Source organism: Chlorocebus sabaeus, chromosome 13, assembly GCF_047675955.1.
Source record: "Chlorocebus sabaeus isolate Y175 chromosome 13, mChlSab1.0.hap1, whole genome shotgun sequence".
NCBI lineage: Eukaryota > Metazoa > Chordata > Mammalia > Primates > Cercopithecidae > Chlorocebus > Chlorocebus sabaeus.
The window spans coordinates 31,434,538-31,457,587 of record NC_132916.1 but is presented as its reverse complement, the minus strand read 5'-3'; the positions used below and the strand labels follow the sequence as shown (position 1 = coordinate 31,457,587).

Below are 23,050 nucleotides of genomic sequence, written 5' to 3'. Positions count from 1 at the left end.
TTTGAGAGTGCTCCTCAAAGAAGTGATACTTGGATTAGATTTAAAGTTCACACAAGTAGGCCAGGCACAATGGCTCATGCCTATAATCCCAGCACTTTGAGAGGCCAAGGCGGGTGGATCACCTGAGGTCAGGAGTTTGAGATCACCCCGGCCAACATAGCGAAACTCGTCTCTACTAAGCGAAACTCATCTCTACTAAAAATACAAAAATTAGCCAGGTGTAGTGGTGTGCGCCTGTAGTCCCAGCTACTCGGGAGTCTGAAGCAGGAGAATTGCTTGAACCTGGGAGGCGGAGTTTGCAGTGAGCCGAGACTGTGCCACTGCACTCCAGCCTGGGTGACAGAGCGAGACTCCATCACAAAAATAAATAAATAAAATACACAAGTGCGAAAATACATATTTTATTCAAGAAACAGCAACTTCCCCTGTGTGTTAAATGCAGGCCTCAAAGGGGATATTTTGTGTAGGAGATGAGACTAGAAGTATTGCTTGGTACTATACAAGGGAATGCCTTGAATGCTATGCTATAGAGTTTTTCTTGATTCTATGAGCAGTAGAGAGGCATTAAAGGATAATTTTTCTTTTAATTAGTTTTTGTTTTGTTTTGTTTTTGTTTTTGTTTTATATTTATTTATTTATTTTGAGACAGAGTTTTGCTCTTGTCCCCCAGGCTGGAGTGTAGTGGCATGATGTCGGCTCACTGCAACCTCCGCCTCCCGGGTTCAAGTGATTCTCCTGCCTCAGCCTCCTGAATAGCTGGGATTACAGGCACCCGCTACCACACCCAGCTAATGTTTGCATTTTTGGCAGAGACAGGGTTTCACCCTGTTGGCCAGGCTGGTCTCAAACTCCTGACCTCAGCTGATCCGGCCGCCTTGGCCTCCCAAAGTGCTGGGATTATAGATGTGAGCTACCACACCCAGCCTAAAGGAGAATTATTTCAATTCTTTATTCTGACCAAGTTAGGAAAGATAGAGGAAGGTACAAAAGAGGGAGAGATACCAAAATAAAGACAAAAAATTCAACTAATATTTATTGCCCACCTAAGATACTATATTGGATGCTGATTGTGCAGCAGAGGCCAAACCAAGTCCTTGCTTTCGTGGAATTTATAGTCTGGTAAAGGAGACAGACAGTAAGTCATTTAACAAATAAGTATATGAGTGGTCCAGTAATATCAAGGAAGAAAGGTTTAAAGCAAGGTAAAGATATAGGAAATAATGGGGGAGGGAGGTAGACTATTAAAGATGAGTTGAAGTTTGAGTACACACCCAAAAGCAAGGAGAAGTCTAGCCATGCAAACGTCTAGAGAGCGTATCTGCGGAACAGCAAATGCAGAGGCCTTCAGGAGGTGATGCCTAGAGTGTTTGAAACAGCTGGAGGCCATTGTAGTTCTGGTTTATGTTTTTGAAGGGTCACCCTGGCAGCTGGGTGAACAATAGACTGTAACCTTTGTCAAAGTCAGATAAAATATAGAGAGAGCCAGATCTCTAAATTTAACAGTTTACTTGAGGAGAGAATTGCAATTCAGGGTGTACACACAGACCAAATGGTCTTTAGTATGTCTGAAGAACAAAGAGAAGGTTGGAGGTTTTATAAAAAGGAGAAGTGTTACATTTTGCTCTTTGAGAAAGTTCATCAGCACTAGTAAGGTTCTGGGGAGTTGGCAGATTTTGATTAGTGAGTGATAGTGGTGGGTAAAATTAGTCTTAGAGTTGCAGCAAGTTATTTCAGCAACTATTAAATAAAACTGATTTCAGATTATAGCAGGCAGCTTGAGCAGCCGGGCTTGCAGAGACTTACAGTTTTGGAGCAGTGTTGTATTCTAAGTCCTTTTTCCTCCTGTAACTTCTCAACTCTGTTTTAGTCAGGTGTGACAAGATTGACCAATTTCTACGATCCACTTTCACACTTTGTACATATTTCATTTCACATGTATGTAGGTTTATCTGTAGGATTGATTCCTGGACGTGGGATTCCTGAGTCACAGGGCAAATTCACTTATAATTTTGATAGAGACTGTGGAATTTCCAGCTAGTTTCCACTTCCACCAGCCATATTTGAGAAGCCTATTTTGTCACAGCCTTACCATCACTAAGAGGGAAGCTGGGAATTTTGTTTTTATTGGTCAGAAGTCACTAAATCAAGATGTTTACAGACTCGTATTCTTCCTGGAGTTCTAGGGGAAAATCCATTTCCTTGCTTTCTCTAATTTCCGTGTTCATTCCTTGGCTCATGGCCCCATCTCTCATCTTCAAATTTCTCTCTCCTGTCATTAAATTACCTTTTATGACTCTGACTTTGACTCCCTCTTATAAGGACTGCTGCGATTACATTGAGCCCATCCAGTTAAACCAGAGTAATCCCTTCATTTCAGAATCCTGAATTTAGTTACATCTGCAGAGTCCCTTTTGCCATGTAAGGTAACATTTACAGCTTCCAGGGATTAGGATATGGACATATTTGCAGAAACGGTGAGCATTGTTAGCCTACCACAGGGAGATTCGCCGTTTGTCTGTGATAGGAAATATAAGTTGTTTTCCTCATTGTCCTTTGTCTCTTAACATTGCCTGTGGTTTTGTGGTTGTTTTGCTGTTTTTGCCGTTTAGAGTTTATCCTGGTAAATGGTACGAAATGCAGCTCAGATTTTATTTTTTCCAGATAGCTATTTAGTTGTACCAGCACCATTTACTGAAAAGTTCAACTTCTTCCTAAAATATAGCAAATCCCTATATATAGTTTGGTTGCTTTCTGGACTTTCTATTTTGTTCCCTAGTCTGTCTCTCTACCTAAAAAGTACATATTTTTTAAATTTCTGAGATTTTACAGTATGTTATAGTATCTGGTAAGGCTTAGACAAAATTTGCTCTCCCTCTCCACCCCTCCTTCAACACCTCGCACATACATTGCTCTTCTTTTTCAAGATTTTCCTGGCTGCTCTTCTTTGTTTATTTTTCCCATATGAACTTCAGTTTGCCCAGTGTCAGGGGGAAAAGGTATTATTAGTTTTATTGGAGTAACTTATGAGGTTGAATCTTACTATCTTTGAACATGATGTGTCTTTATATACATTCAAGTTATCTTTGTTCCTGCAGTAGTATTTTACATTTTCTTCATTCAGTTTTGCACATTTCTAAGCTTATTCCCAGGTTTTGGTTTTTGGTTTTTGGTGTTTTTTTTTTTTTTTTTCTGGTTTTCTTTGAGATGGAGTCTGGCTCTGTTGCCCAGGCTAGAGTGCAGTGGTGTGATCTCAGCTCACTCTGCCTCCCTGGTTCAAGTGATCCTCCCGCCTCAGCCTCCCAAGTAGCTGGTACTACAGGAGTACTTCACCTTGCCTGGCTAATTTTTGTATTTTCAGTAGAGACGGGATTTCACCATGTTAGTCAGACTGGTCTTGAACTCTTGACCTCAGGTGATCCACCCCCCTCACCCTCCCAAAGTACTGGGATTACAGGCATGAGTCATCTCACCTGGCCTTATTCCTAGGTTTTTTTCTTTGTTTTTTTTTTGTTTGCTTGTTTGTTGTTTGTTTTTTTGACAGGGTCTCCCTTTGTTGCCCAGGCTGGAGTGCAGTGGAGCAATCTCAGCTCACTGCAGCCTCTGCTTCCCAGGCTCACGTGATTCTCCTGCCTCAGCCTCCCAAGTAGCTGGGACTACAGGCGCCAAGACACCACACCCAACTAATTTTTGTATTTTTGGTAGAGACAGGATTTCACCATGTTGCTCAGGCTGGTCTCTAACTTCTAAACTCAAGTAGTCTGCCCACCTCTGCCTCCCAAAGTGCTGGAATTACAGGTATGGGCCACCATTCCTGGCCTTATTCCCAGTTTTTTAATCTTTATTTTTGTATTCATAATGAAAGAAAAGACCCTATTTATAACACTTGCTGATTGTAACACTTACTGATTAGTTTTTATGTATGAAAGCTATGGTTAATACAATTTATTATGTTAATTATAAATTATTAATTTTAGACACTGCTACCTTACTGAATTATCTTCTTGTTTGTAGTAGTTTTTTAGTTGAGTCTCTTGATTTTCCCAATATGCAGTTATATTGCCTTCAAACAGTAAGAGTTAAACTCATCTTTTCTAATTTATATGCATCTACCTTTCTCTTGTCTCTTCTATTACATTGTAAATATCAGTGGTGTTGTGTGCATCTCTGTCTTACTCCTGACATTAGTGAGAAAGGCTCATATTTCCCCATAAAATATTTGCTGACTTTTGGGCTGATACACACACACCCCATCACATTAAAGAAATATATATCAGTTGCTATTTTTTTATTTTTTAGAGTTAGGGTTCTCACTGTGTCATCCAGGCTGTAGAGTAGTGGCATGATTATGGCCCACTGCAGTCTTGAACTCCTGGGTTCAAGTGATCCTCCCACTCCAGCCTCCTGAGTTACTACGATTACAGGTGTGAGCCACTGCACCCAGCTCTTCCTATTTGATTCAGGACATTTTTTCTTATCAAGAATAGGAGTTGAATTTTGTCAAATACTTCTGCAGTATATATGGAGAGATAATATGGTTTTTCTTAGGTTTATTAATATATGTAGTCACATTTTAAAATACATTCTCAGATTTATAAAATTAAGTATGTCACAATTTAATTTTTTTTTTTTTTTTTTGAGACGGAGTCTTGCTCTGTCGCCCAGGTTGGAGTGCTGTGGCCGGATCTCAGCTCACTGCAAGCTCCGCCTCCCGGGTTCACGCCATTCTCCTGCCTCAGCCTCCCGAGTAGCTGGGACTACAGGCGCCCGCCACGGCGCCCGGCTAGTTTTTTGTATTTTTTTTAGTAGAGACGGGGTTTCACCATGCTAGCCAGGATGGTCTCGATCTCCTGACCTTGTGATCCACCCGTCTCGGCCTCCCAAAGTGCTGGGATTACAGGCTTGAGCCACCGCGCCCGGCCTGTATGTTACAATTTATACCTAATGTTTTGTAAAGAAGGTCTTAACATTATGCACTGTTTCTCTCCTGTGTGGCTTTTCTGTCATTACCCAATGCTGTGCTGTATATTTGCAGCCAGTGCCGTAATTGGAATTTTTTGTTGTTATTCCAATATTTAATTAAGGTGTTATTCCAATAAAAATTAAGGTGATGTTGGGCATGGTGGCATACACCTGTGATCCCAGTTACTTGGAAGGCTGAGGTCGGAGGATTGCTTGAGTTCAGGAGTTTGAGACCAGCCTGGGCAACATAGGAAGACCCCATCTCAAAAACATTGCATGAAATTAAGCTGATAATTTGATTTGACCAGTGGACTGAAGATTCCCCTCAACATGGCAGAAGAGGAGGGGTCTCTATTTCAGCTGACCTTTTGGTGACCACTTTTTTTCCTTAATATTTTTTATTTTGTCTCCAAGCAATTGTGAAAAGAGAAAGGATTATAGGATCAGGAGCAGGAAGAAAAGTGTTTGAGTTAATTAATCCTTCTGGCTAGGTTCCAGTTAGTTTGATGTTTCAAATAAATGCCATAAAATGAACATTGTTTTATATGTTTGCTTCAGCATTCCTTTCCTCAGAGCCGTACTGTCCAATGCTGAGCACTTAAATTGTGGCTAGTGAGGTGTTGTAAGTATAAAATGCACAGTGATTTTGAAAACTTAGTATAAAAAAAGAGTATAAAATAGCTCAGTAATAATTTTCATATTGATTATGTGTTTAAAATGATATTTGGATATATTGGGATAGATATGTCATTAAGATTAATTTCACCTGTTTCCACTTTTTTTTATGTAGCCACTAGAAAATTTTACATCGCACATGTGGTTCACATTGTATTTCTGTTGGACAGCATTGGTCTAGAAGTGGTAGATGTGTATATATTTATTTATACATTATATCCTCTTTTACACCTTGTTTCTTATGAGAATAAACTTTTATGAACACTATAATAATCATCCTCCATTATAACAGATTACATCTTCTCTGATTTTTCTTTCTTTTGCTTTGTTTGTTTCTTTATTTTGAGACAGAGTCTTGCTCTTTCGCCCAGGCTGGAGTGCAGTGGTGCGATCTCAGCTCACTGCAACCTCCCGCCCGGGTTCAAGTGATTCTTCTGCCTCAGCCTCTCAAGTAGCTGGGATTACAGGTGCCTGCCAGGACACCTGGCTAGTTTTTGTATTTTAAGTAGAGACAGGGTTTCACCATGTTGGCTAGGCTAGTCTTGAACTCCTGACCTCGTGATCCACCCACCTTGGCCTCCCAAAGTGCTGGGATTACAGGCGTGAGCCACAGCACCCACGCTTTTTCTTTTTTTAAGATACAGGGTAGGCTTGGCACAGTGGCTCATGCCTGTAATTCCAGCACTTTGGGAGGCCAAGGCAGGCGGATTACCTGAGACCAGGAGTTCAAGACCAGCCTGGCCAACATGGTAAAATCCTGTCTCTACTAAAAAAAAAAAAAAAAATTAACTGTGTATGGTGGCTTATGCCTGTAATCCCAGCACTTTGGGAGGTCAAGGCAGGCAGATCACTTGAGCTCAGGAGTTCAAGACCAGCTTGGGCAACATGGAGAAACTCTGTGTCTACAAAAAGTACAAAAAATTAACCAGGAGTGGTGGTGCATGCCTGTGGTCCCAGCTACTTGGGAGGCTGAGATGGAAGGATCACTTGAGCCCGAGAGGTCAAGGCTACAGTGAGCCATGATCATGCCACTACACTCCAGCTTGGGTGGCAGAACAAGACCCTGTCTCAAATAAAAAGAGAAGGAGAGAAAGAGACAGATAGACAGGGTCTTGTTCTGTCATCCTGGCTGTAGTGCAATGGTGCAATCATAGTTTACTTATAATCTTGAACTGGGCTCAAGTGATCTTCCTGCCTCAGCCTCCTGAGTAGTCAGGATTAGAAGGGCACACCACCTTGTCTGGCTTTTTTTTGTATTTTTTGTAGAGTCTTGCTATGTTGCCCAGGCTAGTCTCGAACTCCTGGCCTCAAGCAATCCTCCTGCTTTGGCCTCCCAAAGCGCTTGGACTATAGACATGAGCCACCACGCCCAGCCTTATTTTTCTATTTAATTATTTCTAAGAAAATGTAGTTCCTTCCATATGCCCTTGACATTTTCACATAAATTAAATGCAATAGGCTTCTTGTGCTTAATACCAGCACTTAAGAACTGATATGACTATAGAAGGGAGTGAGTTTGAAGTCTTTCTACTTTTTCCCTTATCCTGAAATTCCCTAGCTTAGAATAAAATTTGCTTTAACATTTCTTTAACTTTCCCCCTATTACCATAAAAAAGCAATTTCCCCTCCACATTCTTTGTAGGTAGAGCTGAGGTTAGGCATCTATTTTGTTCCAATAGCTTGAGTCTTTTTGAATAGTTCGTTTCTTAACTTTTTTGTTCTTCAAAAACAGAAACAATTAAATTACTCCTAAAGTCTTTTTTATCTTGGCTTTTGTTACATTTTTAGGAAAGTTATATCACAGATGATATTGGAATATCGACTTGGAAGGAGCAGACTTTTCTCTCCCATGGTGCCTTACTAGCAAAGAGCTGCCAAGCTGCAATGGAATTAGCAAAGCATGATGCTGAGGTTCAGGATATGGCATTTCAGTATGGGAAGCACATGGCCATGAGTCATAAGGTATTTTGCACACCCTTTATCTTTTTTCAGTATTTAAATAGCTACAACGATACACAAGAAAGCTTTTGCTATTTAATAAGCTGCTTTTATATTTCAAAAATGCTTATTGTGTGGTTCAAATCTGTCAGCCCTGGATGATTGTTATGTAATGTAAACAGTATAATTGGTAAGTATTGTGCATTTCTTACAGAAAGCCACAGCTTACTTGAACCAGTTTTGTGATGTTTGTCTTTTCTTACCACCTGAAAGGGTTCTTGAGAGAACTCTTACATATTATTAAATAACATATTTGCAGACTGGAATATATTCACATAATGGAAGAATATTTGTCATTTTTATTACAGTTCCCTTACAGCTTTTTTTTTTTTTTTTTTTTTTTTTTTTGAGACGGAGTCTCGCTGTGTCACCCAGGCTGGAGTGCAGTGGCGCAATCTCAGCTCACTGCAGTACAACCTCTGCCTCCCGGGTTCAAGCAGTTCTCCTGCCTCAGCCTCCGAGTAGCTTGGATTACAGGCACATGCCACCACGCCTGGCAAATTTTTTTATTTTTAATAGAGATGAGGTTTCACCATGTTGGTCAGGCTGGTCTGGAATTCCTGACTTCGTGATCTGCCTGCCTTGGCCTCCCAAAGTGCTGGGATTACAGGCGTGAGCCACCACGCCTGGCCTCTTATAGCTCTTTATATAAAACATGTTATGAGAAGTTAATAAAATTCAGAAATATAGTGAATAAAATTGAAAGCTTTAATTTTAATAACTAATTCTTTGAATGGGCATATGAAATCTAAAATATCCCAAAATTAGCTGCTGTGTTATTACCTCTCTCTCTATATATAATTTTAAATTTAATTTAATATATACTTTTCAGATGTTACTTAACTAGTTCATAAGGAGGGGAATATATACATATATAATATCTCCAGGTGAGCTTTTTGCATATTTTATTTAATCTTAGATCAGTTTATTAAGCAATTCTATTTATTAAATCTTTATCTAAATATTTTCCTTTAACTTAAAAAGTAAAATAAAGACTGCCACCCACTAAAAATGGAATGTGTTAGGGAATGATTCTGGAGAATTTTACAGGTTATTTGGAGAATTTTACAGGTTATTGTTAATCATCTGAAATACCCTTTTTTTCTTTCTTTCTTTCTTTTTTTCTTTTTTTTTTTTTTTTGAGACGGAGTTTCGCTCTCACCCAGGCTGGAGTGCAGTGGCACGATCTCAGCTCATTGCAACCTCTGTTTCCCGGGTTCAAGCAATTCTCCTGCTTCAGCCTCCCGAGTAGCTGGAATGTGTGTGCCACCACACCCGGCTAATTTTTGTTTTTTTAGTAGAGGTGGGGCTTCACCATTTTGACCAGGCTGGTCTCGAACTCCTGACCTCAGGTGATCCACCCACCCCAGCCTCCCAAAGTGCTGAGATTGCAGGCATGAGCCACTGCACCCAGCCTGAAATGTTATTTTGTTTATTAAAGTATATCTAAAAACTGCATTCCTTAAGCTTCATAATTCACTGCATTAACTGGTACTTTCTGAATATAACTAAAACATACTAGTGTATATACATTTCACTAATTTACTCATTTAACTGCTTCTTGTAGATAAATTCTGATGTCCAGCCTTTTGTTAAAGAAAAGACCAGTGACTCCATGACTTTTAATCTAAACTCAGCTCCTGTAGTCTTACATCAGGAATTTCTTGGAAGAGATTTGTGGATTAAACAGATCGGAGAGGTAAAATGAAATTACTCCTGTTTTAGGTACCATTAGTAATTAGTGGATTTTAGAACATAATTGATATTTCTTGCTGATATAAGGCTATAGATGAGCCTTAGGCATATTCATGTAACAGGTAAAATTCTTTCTTTGTAATCTTCATTTTTAAGAGGTAAAATATTAGTTAGAGATTGCAGTACTGAATTTTTCTATTATCTGAGTTCTTAGAATACTGCAACACAAAACTAGTGCCTGTGGTGAATGCTAATTAACTCAGATGACTTTTTTTTTCTAAAGGCTTTCAAAAATTGGGCTATGGTAATAGCACCACCCTATAACTGACTGCAATTTCCCATCTGTGGACTCTCGCACAAGCTGCAGAATTCCAGGAGCTCCGTCTGTCAGCTCATTGGGTTATTTTAAAACAAACTTGGACCCTGAATACTTGTACTGAGGCATTATCAAAGGGGAAAAAAAAAAAAAGCATGGCGAAGTGGGAGGGGTAAAGGGGCTTGAATTGGGTAAATTTCTCATTTTGGCAGTTGAGAGGGAACTTTTTTGATTTTCTTTTAATTCAGAAACTCTAGTGCAAAACTTCTTGTCTTTTTAGCCAAAACCTCTTGGAATTTATTTAACTTTGTGGCTGTAATTGGTTGGGTTAATCTGAGGCTCTGGACAGAGAAACCAGGCACAGCTGAGGGTGGGGGTAGCCACCATCCTTAAAGGAGACAGGATGGGTGGGCGCAGTGGCTCATGCCTATAATCCCAGCACTTTAAAATGCCAAGGCGGGAGGATCACTTGAGCTCTTGAGTTCAAGACCAGCAACATAGTGAGACCTCATCTCTACAAAATTAAAGTTTTTGAAATTAAAAAAAAAAAAAAAAAAAAAGCTGAGAGCCTAAGAGAATATCTGCATTCTGAAAGACGATTTCCTTTCTCCCAACCCTTATTGATTCTCAAAATGCTGGCAGCCACCTTAAAATTCCTCATATTCACCAAGTAGAAAACTGAGGATTTCTTTCTGAAAAAACTGTCAAACTCAGGAGAAAAGCCCTGCAGACGTGGATATTTGGGGCCTCCTCAATAAACATGCCGTATCCCTGAGCAGTCCTCCACAGCAAGACCCACCACTTGACAGGCCTCAGAGGATCTAAGTGCCCAGAATATCCGCTGCCTTACTCTGAAGCAGAACAGGAAAAGAGGACCACTGAGCATTTGAGAAAAGCTGCTTCTACGAAACAGCAAGTCAAAAACAAACTGATAAAAAGAGAACTTAGAGGAAATAGAGACAATGCAAGCAAAGGCAGATGTTTTTCAAAGCACTATAATCAATATAATTGACAAGGAAGGATATTAAATCCATGGTGTGATAATAGATGATACATTAAAAAGGACAATTCAAGAATAAAAATTAGAATGAGAAAGTATAAAAATATGATTACAGAATTTTTAAATCAGAAGAATGGAAGATACAAATGAAAAAATCTCCCAGAAAATTGGACCAAAAAAATAATGTTTTAAAAAGAGAAAAAAAGTAAGAAAACTAAGGACTCTTTCAAGAAACCTTGTATCTATTAAGAGTCACAGCCAGGCCGGGCACAGTGGCTCACACCTATAATGCCAACACTCTGGGAGGCCAAGGCAGGTGGATCACCTGAGGTCAGGAGTTCAAGACCAGCCTGGCCAACGTGGTGAAATGCTGTCTCTACTAAAAATACAAAAATTAGCCAGGCGTGGTGGTGCACACCTATAAGGCAGAGGCTGGAGTGAGTGAGATCGCACCATTGCACTCTAGACTGAGAAACAAGAGCTAAACTCCGTCTCAAAAAAAAAAAAAAAAGGAGTCACAGGCCAGGTGTGGTGGCTCATGTTTGTAATCCCAGTAATCTGAGCACTTTGTGAGGCCAACGTGGGTAGATCACTTGAGGTCAGGAAGTCAAGACCAGCCTGGCCAACATGGTCAAACCCTGTCTCTACTGAAAATACAAAAAGTAGCTGGGTGTGGTGGTGCACGTCTGTAATCCCAGCTTCTCAGGTGGCTGAGGCACAAGAATCACTTGAACATGGGAGGTAGAGGTTGCAGTGAGCCAAGATTGAGCCACTTCACTCCAGCCTGAGCGACACAGTGAGACTGTCTTTTTTTAAAAAAAAAGGCCAGGCATGGTGGCTTACACCTGTAATCCCAGCACTTTGGGAGGCCAAGGCAGGTGGATCACCTGAGGTCCGGAGTTCGAGACCAGCCTGACCAACATGGTGAAACCCCGTCTCTACTAAATACAAAAAATTAGCCATGCTTGGTGACTCACATCTCTAATCCCCGCTACTCGGGAGGCTGAGGCAGGAGAATCGCTTGAACCCAGGAGGCAGAGGTTGCATTGAGCCAAGATTGCACCACTGCACTCCAGCCTGGGCAGCAAGAGTGAAACTCTGTCTCAAAAAAAAAAAGTCACAGGAAGAGTAAACTGAAAACAGAGGTAAGAAAATTAACAAGTTTTTAAAAATAAAAATTATGGCTGGGCATGGTGGCTCATGCCTGTAATCCCAGCACTTTGGGAAGTCAAGGTGGACAGATCACTTGAGGTCAGGAGTTTGAGACTAGCCCGGCCAACATGGCAAAGCCCCATCTCTATTAAAAATACAAAAAATAGCCGGGCATGGTGGCCCGGGTCTGTAATCCCAGCTACTAAAGAGGCTGAGGTCTGAGAATTGCTTGAACCCTGGAGGCGGAGGTTGCAGTGAGCCGATCGTACCACTGCACTCCATCCTGGGCAGCAGAGCGAGACTCTGTCTCTCTCTCTCACACACACACACACACACACACACACACACACACACACACAAGACACGTTACTGAGTTTATTTTTAATCTTCTAAATGGTAATGTTCATGTTTATTTAAAGCTTTATAAGATAACGATCTTGTTGCCTCCTAGTCAGAGATAGGGAACACAATTTGCATAACACCTAGGAGGGACATTCCACCCTAAATCTCAAGGAGGTTGTTTATTAATCCTGAAATTAGTTCTCTTTCTGATTTTTTCATGTTATTTACCCTCCTGGATATCTTTGTGATCCTTTCCTTCCCTCCCCCACAGTCCTCTCCTTCAGTTTTGAATTTGATTGCAAGATCCTTAACGATACTAGCAGATTCATCTTTGAATTACCCATAGTACCTGCCGCAGTGGCTTACTTGGAGTAATTACCCAATTAATATTTGTCAAAAAGTGAGTGTGGTGTGGTCTTGCAGCGTGTAACTGGTGGCAGCCCAGTTTTGTTAAATACAGTTAAGTTGGTATAACAGAAATGGCTCACAGAGGACCAGGATTTGGAAGGTCTAGATCAAGATTGTCCAGCCCTTTGTGGGCCGCATGCAGCCCAGAACAGCTTTGAAAGTGGCCCAACACAAATTCGTAAACTTTCTTAAAACAGTATGAAGGTTTTTTTGCAATTTTTTTTTTTAGCTCTCAGCTACCATTAGTGTTTATGTGTTTTATGTGTGGCCCAAGACAATTCTTCTTCCAGTGTGGTCCAGGGAAGCAAAAAGATTGGACACTCCTGGTCTAGATTCTAATTTGGACTCTGCTAGCATCTGTGTAAACTTAATCACATTCTCTCATATCCTCATTATTCTTTTCTGTAAATTGATGGCCTTAAACTAGACCTTTTCCAAAGTCCCTTTCAGCTCTCAAATAAATCTAAGAAATAGGTCTCTTAGACGAGATGCGTTATAAGAAAAATATTTATCTCTATTAGAAACAGGCCGCGAGTGGTGGCTCTCGCCTATAATCCCAGCACTTTGGGAGACCGAGGTGGGTGGATCACTTGAGGTCAGCAGTTCCAGACCAGCCTGTCCAGCATGGTGAAACCCGTTCTCTACTAAAAATATAAAAATTAGCAGGGCATGGTGGTGCATGCCTGTAATCCCAGCTACTCAGGAGGCTGAGACAGGAGAATCACTTGAGCCCAGGAGGCAGAGGTTGCAGTGAGCCAAGTTCGCACCAGTGCACTCCAGCCTGGGTGACAGAGTGAGACTCTCTCAAAAAAAAAAAAAAAAAAAAAAAAGAAAAAAGAAACTTATACAAGTTTTAACACAGAAATAGAGAAATCTTGCTCTCAATGATGGAAGTCACCTGTGATTTTTTTATTACCACATTTAAAATTACTTCTCTACTCTGCCCAGGCAGGTTTGTGTGTTATCTGCCCTTTTGATTTCCTGCTTGGAAAGAGTGAGAATTATTGACTAGACAAGGAAGCCGGGAGGTGACATACTCCCAGTGCCCGTTCAGCACCATTGTGAAGCTAGGAGCAAGAGCACCTCTGGAATTTTCCTTATCAGGCTGTACCACCTCTTCTCCAGCAACTCCTTTCTCCTGAAAAATCTTAGGATTAACTGGCCCTCTTCCATCACAACTATAGGCCTATGGATGCATGTGCATGTTGACACACATGCACACAACCACACTCTTTCACAAAAGGCAGTTAAGACCGGAAACAGCTGAAAAACATTTGCTGAGCTTTTTCTCCATACTAAATTCTACAGCTCTCTCCCTGCCTTAATTTTAAATTTAAATTTGTAACTGCTGAAAAATAATGATCAGGAAAAAATACTGTTAGTGAATGGGTTATTTACCCTGGGGAGGTGAAGTCATTACTCAGTTATCTCATTTTGATTCCTAAGAAAAGAAAGTAGAATCCTTCAGAGCACCACAGAGCTCTGACTCTCTCAGGGAGTCCAGGGGCTATTGCAGGTCAGCAAGCTTTATTTTTAATGATCCTTCTGGTTTTCTGCTGCCATTATAAGTCACCTGAAGAAATAAGAATTATGGTTAGATTTTCTTGGCTATTCCTAATAGTACTGAAATGTCACTTGGGCTTGTGACATTCTGACACTGTCATAACCAGCCATAAAATACCTTAAGTGTACTACAAATTACCATTGCTAAGCTGTAACTCACTTGTCCCTAGATAGCTTACTATTACTCCTTATTCAGAAAGTAAAACAAAAACTGCTAGGTAAGACTGGTGTGCGTGAAAATAACACATGCATATTCTTAAAAGAGAAAATGCACATGCAGATTCTTCATTAATACCACGTGTGATACTCTTCTAGTTCTTTAAGATATTTTTAGTGGTTTCAAAAGGAATAATATTAATATCATCCTCCATCATAGAAGGCATACGGTGTAGGCATTTGAAAGGACTATATGCATGACTACAAATACTATGAAATGACTCTAGATATCTCCTAAAATAAAATATTTCTTAAGACTTTCTGTTGCACTTAAGGAAACAAAGTGCTTGACTACAGGAGATACAGCAATAAGTTGCCTAAAGGTTGTCTATGACCTTCTAGAGAGGGGATAAGATAAATACATAAATATATAAATGTAAGGAATACTGTAATTCATGCCCCTTGGGGAGCATAGAGGAAAGACAATTGAATTTCAGTTGGAAAAGTCAAGAAAGAGGTTTATGAAGTCAGTATTAATAATATGTGAGATAGTCCTTAAAGAAGATTTGATAGCAAAGATGAGAATGGGGGGCTTCCTAGGCAAAGGAAACCATGAAAAAGTGATACATATGCAGGCATGCAGTGTAGTCTAAGAAAAAAAAAGTGTTTTAATTTGGATGGAATGTGAAAAACATAGGGTGGTATCAGGGACAGGTGAAGAATTGCTCTGAAATAGTAATAATTATATTTAAAAGACTGGCTTATATAAAAATATGTACATGAATGTTCAGATCAGCAATATTTACAATATCCAAAGGGTAGAAATAACCCAGTGTCCATCAACTGATGAATGGATAAACAAAATGTGGTATACCCATACAATGGAATATTACTCAGCCACGGAAAGCAATGAGGTATTGATACATGCTGTAACATTCATGGGCCTTTACAACATTGTATTATAAGCCGGGTGCGGTGGCTCGCGCCTGTAATCCCAGCACTTTGGGAGGCCGATGCGGGCAGATCACAAAGTCAGGAGATCGAGACCATCCTGGCCAACATGGTAAAACCCCATCTCTACTAAAAATATAAAAATTAGCCGGGCGTGGTAATGGGCACCCATAGTCCCAGCTACTCGGGAGGCTGAGGCAGGAGAATTGCTTGAACCCGAGAGGCGGAGGTTGCAGTGGGCCAAGATCGTGCCACTGTACTCCAGCCTGGGCGACAGAGTGAGTCTCTGTCTCCAAAAAAAAAAATTATAGGAAGTGAAAGAAGCCAGATGCAAAAGGCCACCTATCATATGATTCCATTTATGTGAAACATCCAGAGCAGACAAATCATAGAGACAGAAAAAAGACTGGTGGTTGCCTGGGATTGGCTTTGGAAAGGGAAAGGGGGAGAGACTGTGTAATAGGTACAGGTTTCCTTCTGGGGTAATAAAAACGTTCAGAACTTGTTAGTGGTGATGACTGCACAACATTGTGAATGTGCTAAATGCCACTGAATTATACTTTCTTAAACGGTTAAAATGATTAATTTTATGTTAAGTAAATTTTACCTCAATTTTTTAAGGACTTTGGGATGTTTAACTATGGAAAATCAACTTGATGAAGAAGTCATGAAGCAGACATTTAAAGTTTTCGAGCCAGATATTATCAAGGTCTGAGCTGTGAGGGAGGTAAATCTGGCTATATTATACAGGATGAAAGGAACTAAAAGATACTAAAAGCAAAGAGATCAATTAATAAGTTTTTGAAAACCCATTGATAAGTGCAAGAGAAAAGCTCAATCAGATTGTTGGCAATGAGAATGGGAAGATAAGGAGGTTAAGCGTAAAACTCATTTCAGAGAAAATGTGTAGGACTAGAAAACTGATCTGATAGGGAGAGGCTAACACGTGTGGACTGGGAAGGGGGGGTCAGGGGCTAAAACAAGGGTTTTGGACTAGGATAACAGAAAAAATTAAGCCACTAATATAAATAGGAAAGTTAAGTGGAAAGACTGGTTTAACTTAGGTTCTTGACATGGTGAGTTTGAAGTACTCCATCAAGGTTGATGGCCGTTGCCTTGGGAACTTGCCGCTGGAGGAAGCAACTAAATACTGATAGCCTGATTCCCTTACTCATGGCCTTTCTGAGACCTGAGTAGATTTTTTTTCCTGGTCACACTGTGCAATTTAAAATTTCATGTTTCTTCCAGATTCCAAGAGAGCAGCATAGCAAGAAAAACAGGTTGCAAAGAAATAACTACGACCTATGAGCAGAGAGATTTGTTACGTAGATAATATAAGTAGTATCTCCTGGTCTTTCTCTAGTATATCTAGTATCTTCTTGCCTCTCTCCTTTTTAAGATTGAACACCATAGCCTTCTACGTCTGCTGTTGCTCCTTTTTCTCCAGTGAACCAAAGGAACAGAATATGAGAAAATTAATTCCTTGGACATCCACACTTGCCTCTAAAAGTCGATTAGCTTTGCCAGTTGAAAGAGATGGTAAAATAGGTACCCAAGTGAAGCAGTCCATGTCTGATTGGTGTTAACTTAAAGAGATGGTAAAATAGGTACCCAAGTGAAGCAGTCCGTGTCTGAATGGTGTTAACTTCCTTGCACTTGCCTTTTGTGCTCTCTTATTCATAGAGAATGACCAAGATAGCAGAGAAAAGGCCTGCCTTGTTCCTTTATATTCTGCTGTCTTTCCAGCTCTGTAACTAGACAGCCCAGCAACACAAGACCTGCTTCTACCAAACCAATACTCAGTGAGCTGCTCTAACTAACTTCAGGGCTAGCAGATGTAGTAGATTTCTGATTTGTGACCCTTCTTTCTGTTACCCCCATACTGGTTTTTTTGTTTGTTTGTTTTGTTTGTTTTTGTTTTTGGTTTTTTTTTTTTCAGAGATGGCCAGCCTGAACTGTATTTTAAATAACATTATAGGGCTGGGTGTGGTGGCTCATGCCTGTAATTCCAGCACTTTCGGAGGCCAACGTGGGAGGATTGCTTGAGGCCAGGAATTCAAGACCAGCCCAGGCAACGTAGCAAGATCCCCATCCCTACTAAAAACTTTTAAAAGTAGCCAGGTGTGGTGGCATCAGGAGGCTGAAGCTAGAGAATCTCTTGAGTCCAGGTCAAGGCTACAGTGGACCATGATTGTGCCACTGCACTCTAGCCTGGGCAACAGAGGGAGACTCTGTCAGACAAATAAATAAATAATTATTATAGTAAATGTCAGTGTTCTTAGGGACAAATGCTGAAGTATCAAGGGGTGAACATCCTGATTTCTAAAACTTACTCTCAAATAATAAATGGTTATGGAGAGAAAGAGGGAAAACAGAAGTGGTAAGGTGTTAGCAACTGGTGAGTCTAAGTGGAGGGCAAATGAGTGTTCACTGTATTCTTTCAACTAAAAAGTTTGTGGGAGCCGGGCGTGGTGGCTCATGCCTGTAATCCCAGCGCTTTGGGAGGCTGAGGCAGGCGGATCACGAGGTAGGGGGGTTTGAGACCAGGTGGCCAACATGGTGAAACCCCGTCTCTACTAAAAATACAAAAAATTAGCCGGGCATGGTGGCAGGTGCCTGTAATTCCAGCTACTTGGGAGGCTGACGCAGGAGAATCACTTAAACCCAGGAGGCGGAGCTCGCAGTGAGCCGAGACCGCGCCACTGCACTCTAGCCTGGGTGACAGGGCGAGACTCCATCTCAAAAAAAAAAAAAAAAGTTTGTGGGGGAAGGTAGTTTTCCTTGAAGATTTAAAAAGAAAATCTTTAAAAATGACAGTTATTCTAAAATATAGCCTGTAACATTTGGGAAGAATAACCTGATAAGTAGAGATGATTAGTCTCTAGCAATTTCTGGACTCCCTGCTGTGGAATATTAGTTTTCTGCTTTTAGAAAAAGGTGTCCCCATATCCAGCTTTCAAGTCCAGATAACAGTAGTTAGAAATTGGAAACAGTTCATTTATGTCATCCAATCCTTCTTTGTTACCTGACTTATAAAAACACGTTTGTTTCTTAAAGTAAAAGACCACATTGTACATCCATTACTTACCAACAGGGAATCTGTCTGCCTTTAGTCTGCAGAGACTGGTATATAAACCTTTGGAATTAATTCCTTTGTGCATCCTCTCAATCAGAATGCTGGCCTTTTTTTTTTTTTTTGCTTTTGTATGGAATATTGTTTTACAGTGTTCACTGTAGCTGTCCAAGGAGACCTCCAGTGTCATGAGCACAGGCACACTATCTTGTCTATTTTCACATTTTTAAAAGATAAAACAAGGTTCAAACCACACATTCTCTGTGAACTGCTAAAGATTGGGAAAAAATTACTTTCTTTTCTCTTGACCTGGATTGACAAGAAGCACACCTACAGGAGGCAAAAAGATGAGTGAATCCCTTTTAAAGACCCTAGTAATGAAGCCCTCAGGGAATTGCTGTGTATGGTAGAATTTACAGCAGCTTCTGGGGACGAACAGTGTGGCAGGAAGAGGTTCAGGACTGCTGGCTGTTGAAATATAGATTCCATTTATTTTATATCAGCCTATTTTGGGCCCCTGTGAGAAAGTTATCTTAATAATATCTTGCTCTGGCTGGCCGCGGTGGCTCACGCCTGTCATTTCAGCATTTTGGGAGGCTGAGGTGGGCAGATCACCTGAGGTCAGGAGTTCGAGACTACCCTGGCTAACATGGCAAAACCCCATTGCTACTAAAAATACAAAAATTATCTAGGCATGGTGGTGGGCACCTATAATCCCAGCTACTAAGGAGACTAAGGTAGGAGAATCGCTTGAACCCGGGAGGCGGAGGTTGCAGTGAGCCAAAATCATGCCATTCCACTCCAGCCTGGGGAACAGAGTGAGACGCCATCTTAATAATAATAATAATAATAATAATAATAATAATAATGTCTTGCTCTGCTAGAAATACACATGAGAAGTGGCAGATGTCAGAACAAAAAGGGAAAAATTGCAGTACTCCGTTCTCCTCGAGACTTAGGAAGTTTACATAGTTGTTCTCTTTCAGCCTTTGAAGTAAACCCTGATGCACATAGAAGCACAAATTGAAAAAGACATTAGATATAGGCCAGACCAATGATCTGCAAACAAATCAGAATCTCAGGGGTAGGCTATGGAGAATATGCATTTTTCACAAGCTACCCAGGTGATTCCAATACATCCAGCCTAGCATTTGTGAGAGCCCAGCATCTGGGAACTTCTGGTCTGGTCTGATGCTCTACAGATCAAGAAATGAAGGCCTATATGAAAATGTAAAAATTATTCAAGGTATTAACCAATAAAGGACTAGAAACCATATTTTCTGGCTCCCAACATATCCATCTTCCCAGGTCACAATGACTTTTGAAGTGTTCACAATTAAGATCTTAGGCCTCTTGCTGTAATCAGTAGACAAGGCCTTTAATACCTGAAATTTTGAGGTATATGTCTTGAAATCTCTCTGGAGATCTAGGTTAGACGCATTGCTTTTAAGTTTGAAGCACTTAATTATACTAATTCTTCTCTGTCCTAGTCTTTTGTTGTTTAATTTTCATGAAATTCTTGAATTTGTTTTCTACAGATGGAAGCTTAGATTCCCTTCTTTCTTTATAAATAGAAGGTGGGTGAGAAAATGAAAATATGCCGTTGTTCAATATGGGTAAAAATTATGTATAAGACATCAGCTAAGGGCTCTACATTACCTACATACTAGCTCACAACCAAAAACATCCAGCTTTCCTAGAACTAGGAGTAAGTAAAATTCGTTTTTCCTGTCATAAAATTTCCTGAATAAATAGTACATAACCAATATATATAAAGAAAAAGCTTCATCCATTTATTCATTCACTCAGACAGTGATCTCAACTTGGGATACAGTTGTGAGCAAGAGAAAATTTCCCTGCTTTCATGGAGCTTGGGAGATTATAGGCGAAGCATATCTAAAACAGTATTGTATAGCTAGGTGCAGTGGCTCACGCCTGTAATCCCAGCACTTTGGGAGGCCAAGGCAGGATGATCACTTGCATCCAGGAGTTCGAGACCAGCCTGAGCAACATAGTGAGACCCCCATCTCTATAAAAAATTAAAAATTAACCAGGTGTGGTGGTACATAACTGTAGCCCCAGCTACTCAGGAGGCTGAGGCAGGAGGATCGCTTGAATATGACAGGTTGAGGCTGTAGTGAACTGTGATTACAGCACTGCACTCAGCCTGGGTGACAGAGAGAGTAAGACCCTGTTTCATCAACCAATCAAACAATCAGTCAATCACAATACTTTGTAACCTCCTAGAAGATAAATTCCAAGAGGTCACACATTTTGATCTGTTCTGTTCATGCCTGTGTCTGTAGTGCCTAAGCAGTGCTTGACTCATAGTAGATGCTCAATGAATATTTGTTAAATGAATGAGCAACCAAGAGGTATAATAGAAGCTATTGCTCCTCCCAAATTAACTATTTTACAAAAAGAATAAGGATAGTGTTTAATGAGAAATATTTATGTAAGAATCTGAATCATCATTTATTTGTATCTAACTTGATATATTTTAATTAATTTATTTTTTGAGACAGGGTCTCAGTCTGTCACCCAGGCTGGAGTGCAGTGGCGCAATCACAGCTCACTGTAACCTTGACCTCCTGGACTCAAATCAATTTGCCCACCTCAGCCTCCTAAGTAGCTGGGACTAGAGGTGTGTGCCACCATGCCTGGCTGATTTTTGCTGTGTTGTTGTTGGTAGTGGTGGTGGTGTTGTTTGTAGAGACAGGTTTCTCGCCATATTGCCCAAGTTGATCTCAAACTCTTGTGTTCAAGTGGTCTGCCTGCCTTGGTCTCCGAAAGTGTTGGAATTACAGGCGTGAGCCACCATTCCTGGTCACTATAGTTTTATAAGCTCTAAAGCTTTTTGTGAGAAAACATCGTATCAGAATGTCTATTGTCAGGTACGTTTGGCATATGTAGATATTATACCCATATATCAGCTGAAAATAGTGTGTGTGTGTGTATATGCACACATACATATAATATATGTATTATATACCTACAAAAGTTTAAATATTTACCAGAGTTTTTTCCTAAAATGATACTTTTATGTGCAAGCTAAGGTAATCAAGAGTAAAATGATTTCACAGAGCTAGAATGTTTGTTGTGACAAAATGAAAAGGACATTTGGGTGAGACATATCGATAGCTGCATGTTCAGATTATAATGACTGGTAATGGTGTTGTCATTTTATGTAGGCTTCTCCTATCTCAGCTTTCAAACCATTGTGGAGCTGATGTTGAGCAGATCTAGATTATATCCATGGAGTTTCTCTGCCGTCATCCCCAACAATGTATCCCTACTGGGTGACAGGGTAGTGGCCAAGCTAAGAAAACAAAGTAGAGTGAGCTTGAGGTTTGAAAATAAGTTGTGATTAAGCACAGGTACTTCAAAGTACTAGCATTTTCTAAGATGATTAGTCTATAAACAAAGTATGGGATGGGAAAAATGGTTTTACAGAAATTTGTGATAAGCCTACTCTAGATATCCTTATCAGTAAAGAACATTATATTCAGTCTTCTTACCTGCTGAATTTTTTTGAGACAGAGTGGGAAGTGGCTTAATGCAGCCAAAAGGAAAATTCCACCCCTAAGTTATTGTCAGTCATAGTTTCTCCATGGTTTGCCTTTCAGTCTCCGACTACAGAAGTTCAACTTTCTTTCAACAAATGCTACTTTCAACACTCTTAAGCACTGCATGATAAGCACTGGACGATGAGAATATTGAGAGAACATGAAGAGGAGATGATTAGAAGAGAGGCAACATTGACAGTGAGGAAATGACAGATGTGCTCAGGGTTGAGTTGTTTGACCACAGGAACAATTCTCTAGAACTCCCAGTTTGTGCCTCTGTGAGTGGAAGAAAACACACTCGAAAGTGTTTTATACAGTCTCAACAATAGTCAACACAGGACACTTCTGTGACCCAACATGCGAGGATTTCTCCTCATCAACAAGCAAGTGATCACTTCAGCAAGCTGACACCAGCTGAGTGTCTCTAACTTACTTCTATTCCGACACTTTTTTTTTTTTTTTTTGAGATGGGAGTCTCACTTTGTTGCCTAGGCTGGAGTGGAGTGATACTCACAGGCACAGTCATAGCTCGCCGCAGCCTCAAACTCCTGACCTTAAGCGATCTTCTCACCTCAGCCTCCCAAGTAGCTGGGACAACAGGCACATACCATATTTTGACACTATCCACCTGGAGATAGCGTCAGATCCTACAGGTTGAGGGCTCAAGACTGCACCCACCCCTTACCCCACCCCTGCCTTCAGATGCCATTCACAAGCTCCAGATTACCTGTGCTTCTGATTGACTGGCTATAAAGTGAGAATCCCACGACCACTTCGTTGGGTTCAGTTAGTTTGCTAGAGCAACTCCCAGAACTCAGGGAAACACTTTCTTTTTCATAGCTATGTGAATTTTGGAACAGAAACACTTATACTTACCAGTTTATTTAAAGAATATTACAAAGGACACAGATGAGTAGATGCAAAAGTTAAGACATGTGGGAAGGGGCGTGGGGTTTCCATTTCCTCTCCAGTGCACCACTATATAGAAACCTCCATGTGTTCAGCTCCCCAGAAGTTCTCCAAATTCTGTCTTTTTGGGTTTTTATGGAAGCTTCGTTGCATAGGTATGATTGATTAAGCTATTGGCCGTTGGTGATCAACTTAACCTTCAACCCCTCTCCCCTCCCCAGAAATTTGGGGGTGGGCTGAAAGCTCTAACCTTCTAATCCTGCCTTGGTCTTTGCCATGACCAGTCC

General features: G+C 40.5%; 1 protein-coding gene across 3 annotated transcripts in view; it reads left to right on the top strand.

The window, feature by feature from the left end:
- Window positions 1–23,050, top strand: part of PDSS2 (decaprenyl diphosphate synthase subunit 2) — a 298,703-nt gene that overhangs the window by 236,055 nt on the left and 39,598 nt on the right. For 2 of the 3 annotated variants that reach the window (XM_008007441.3, XM_008007438.3), the window contains 2 exons: window positions 7,423–7,596; window positions 9,200–9,331. In XM_008007441.3, the coding sequence (XP_008005632.1) occupies window positions 7,423–7,596; window positions 9,200–9,331 (306 nt within the window). The remainder of the gene's footprint in view (window positions 1–7,422; window positions 7,597–9,199; window positions 9,332–23,050) is intronic. The other variant, XM_008007440.3, reaches the window with a different exon arrangement.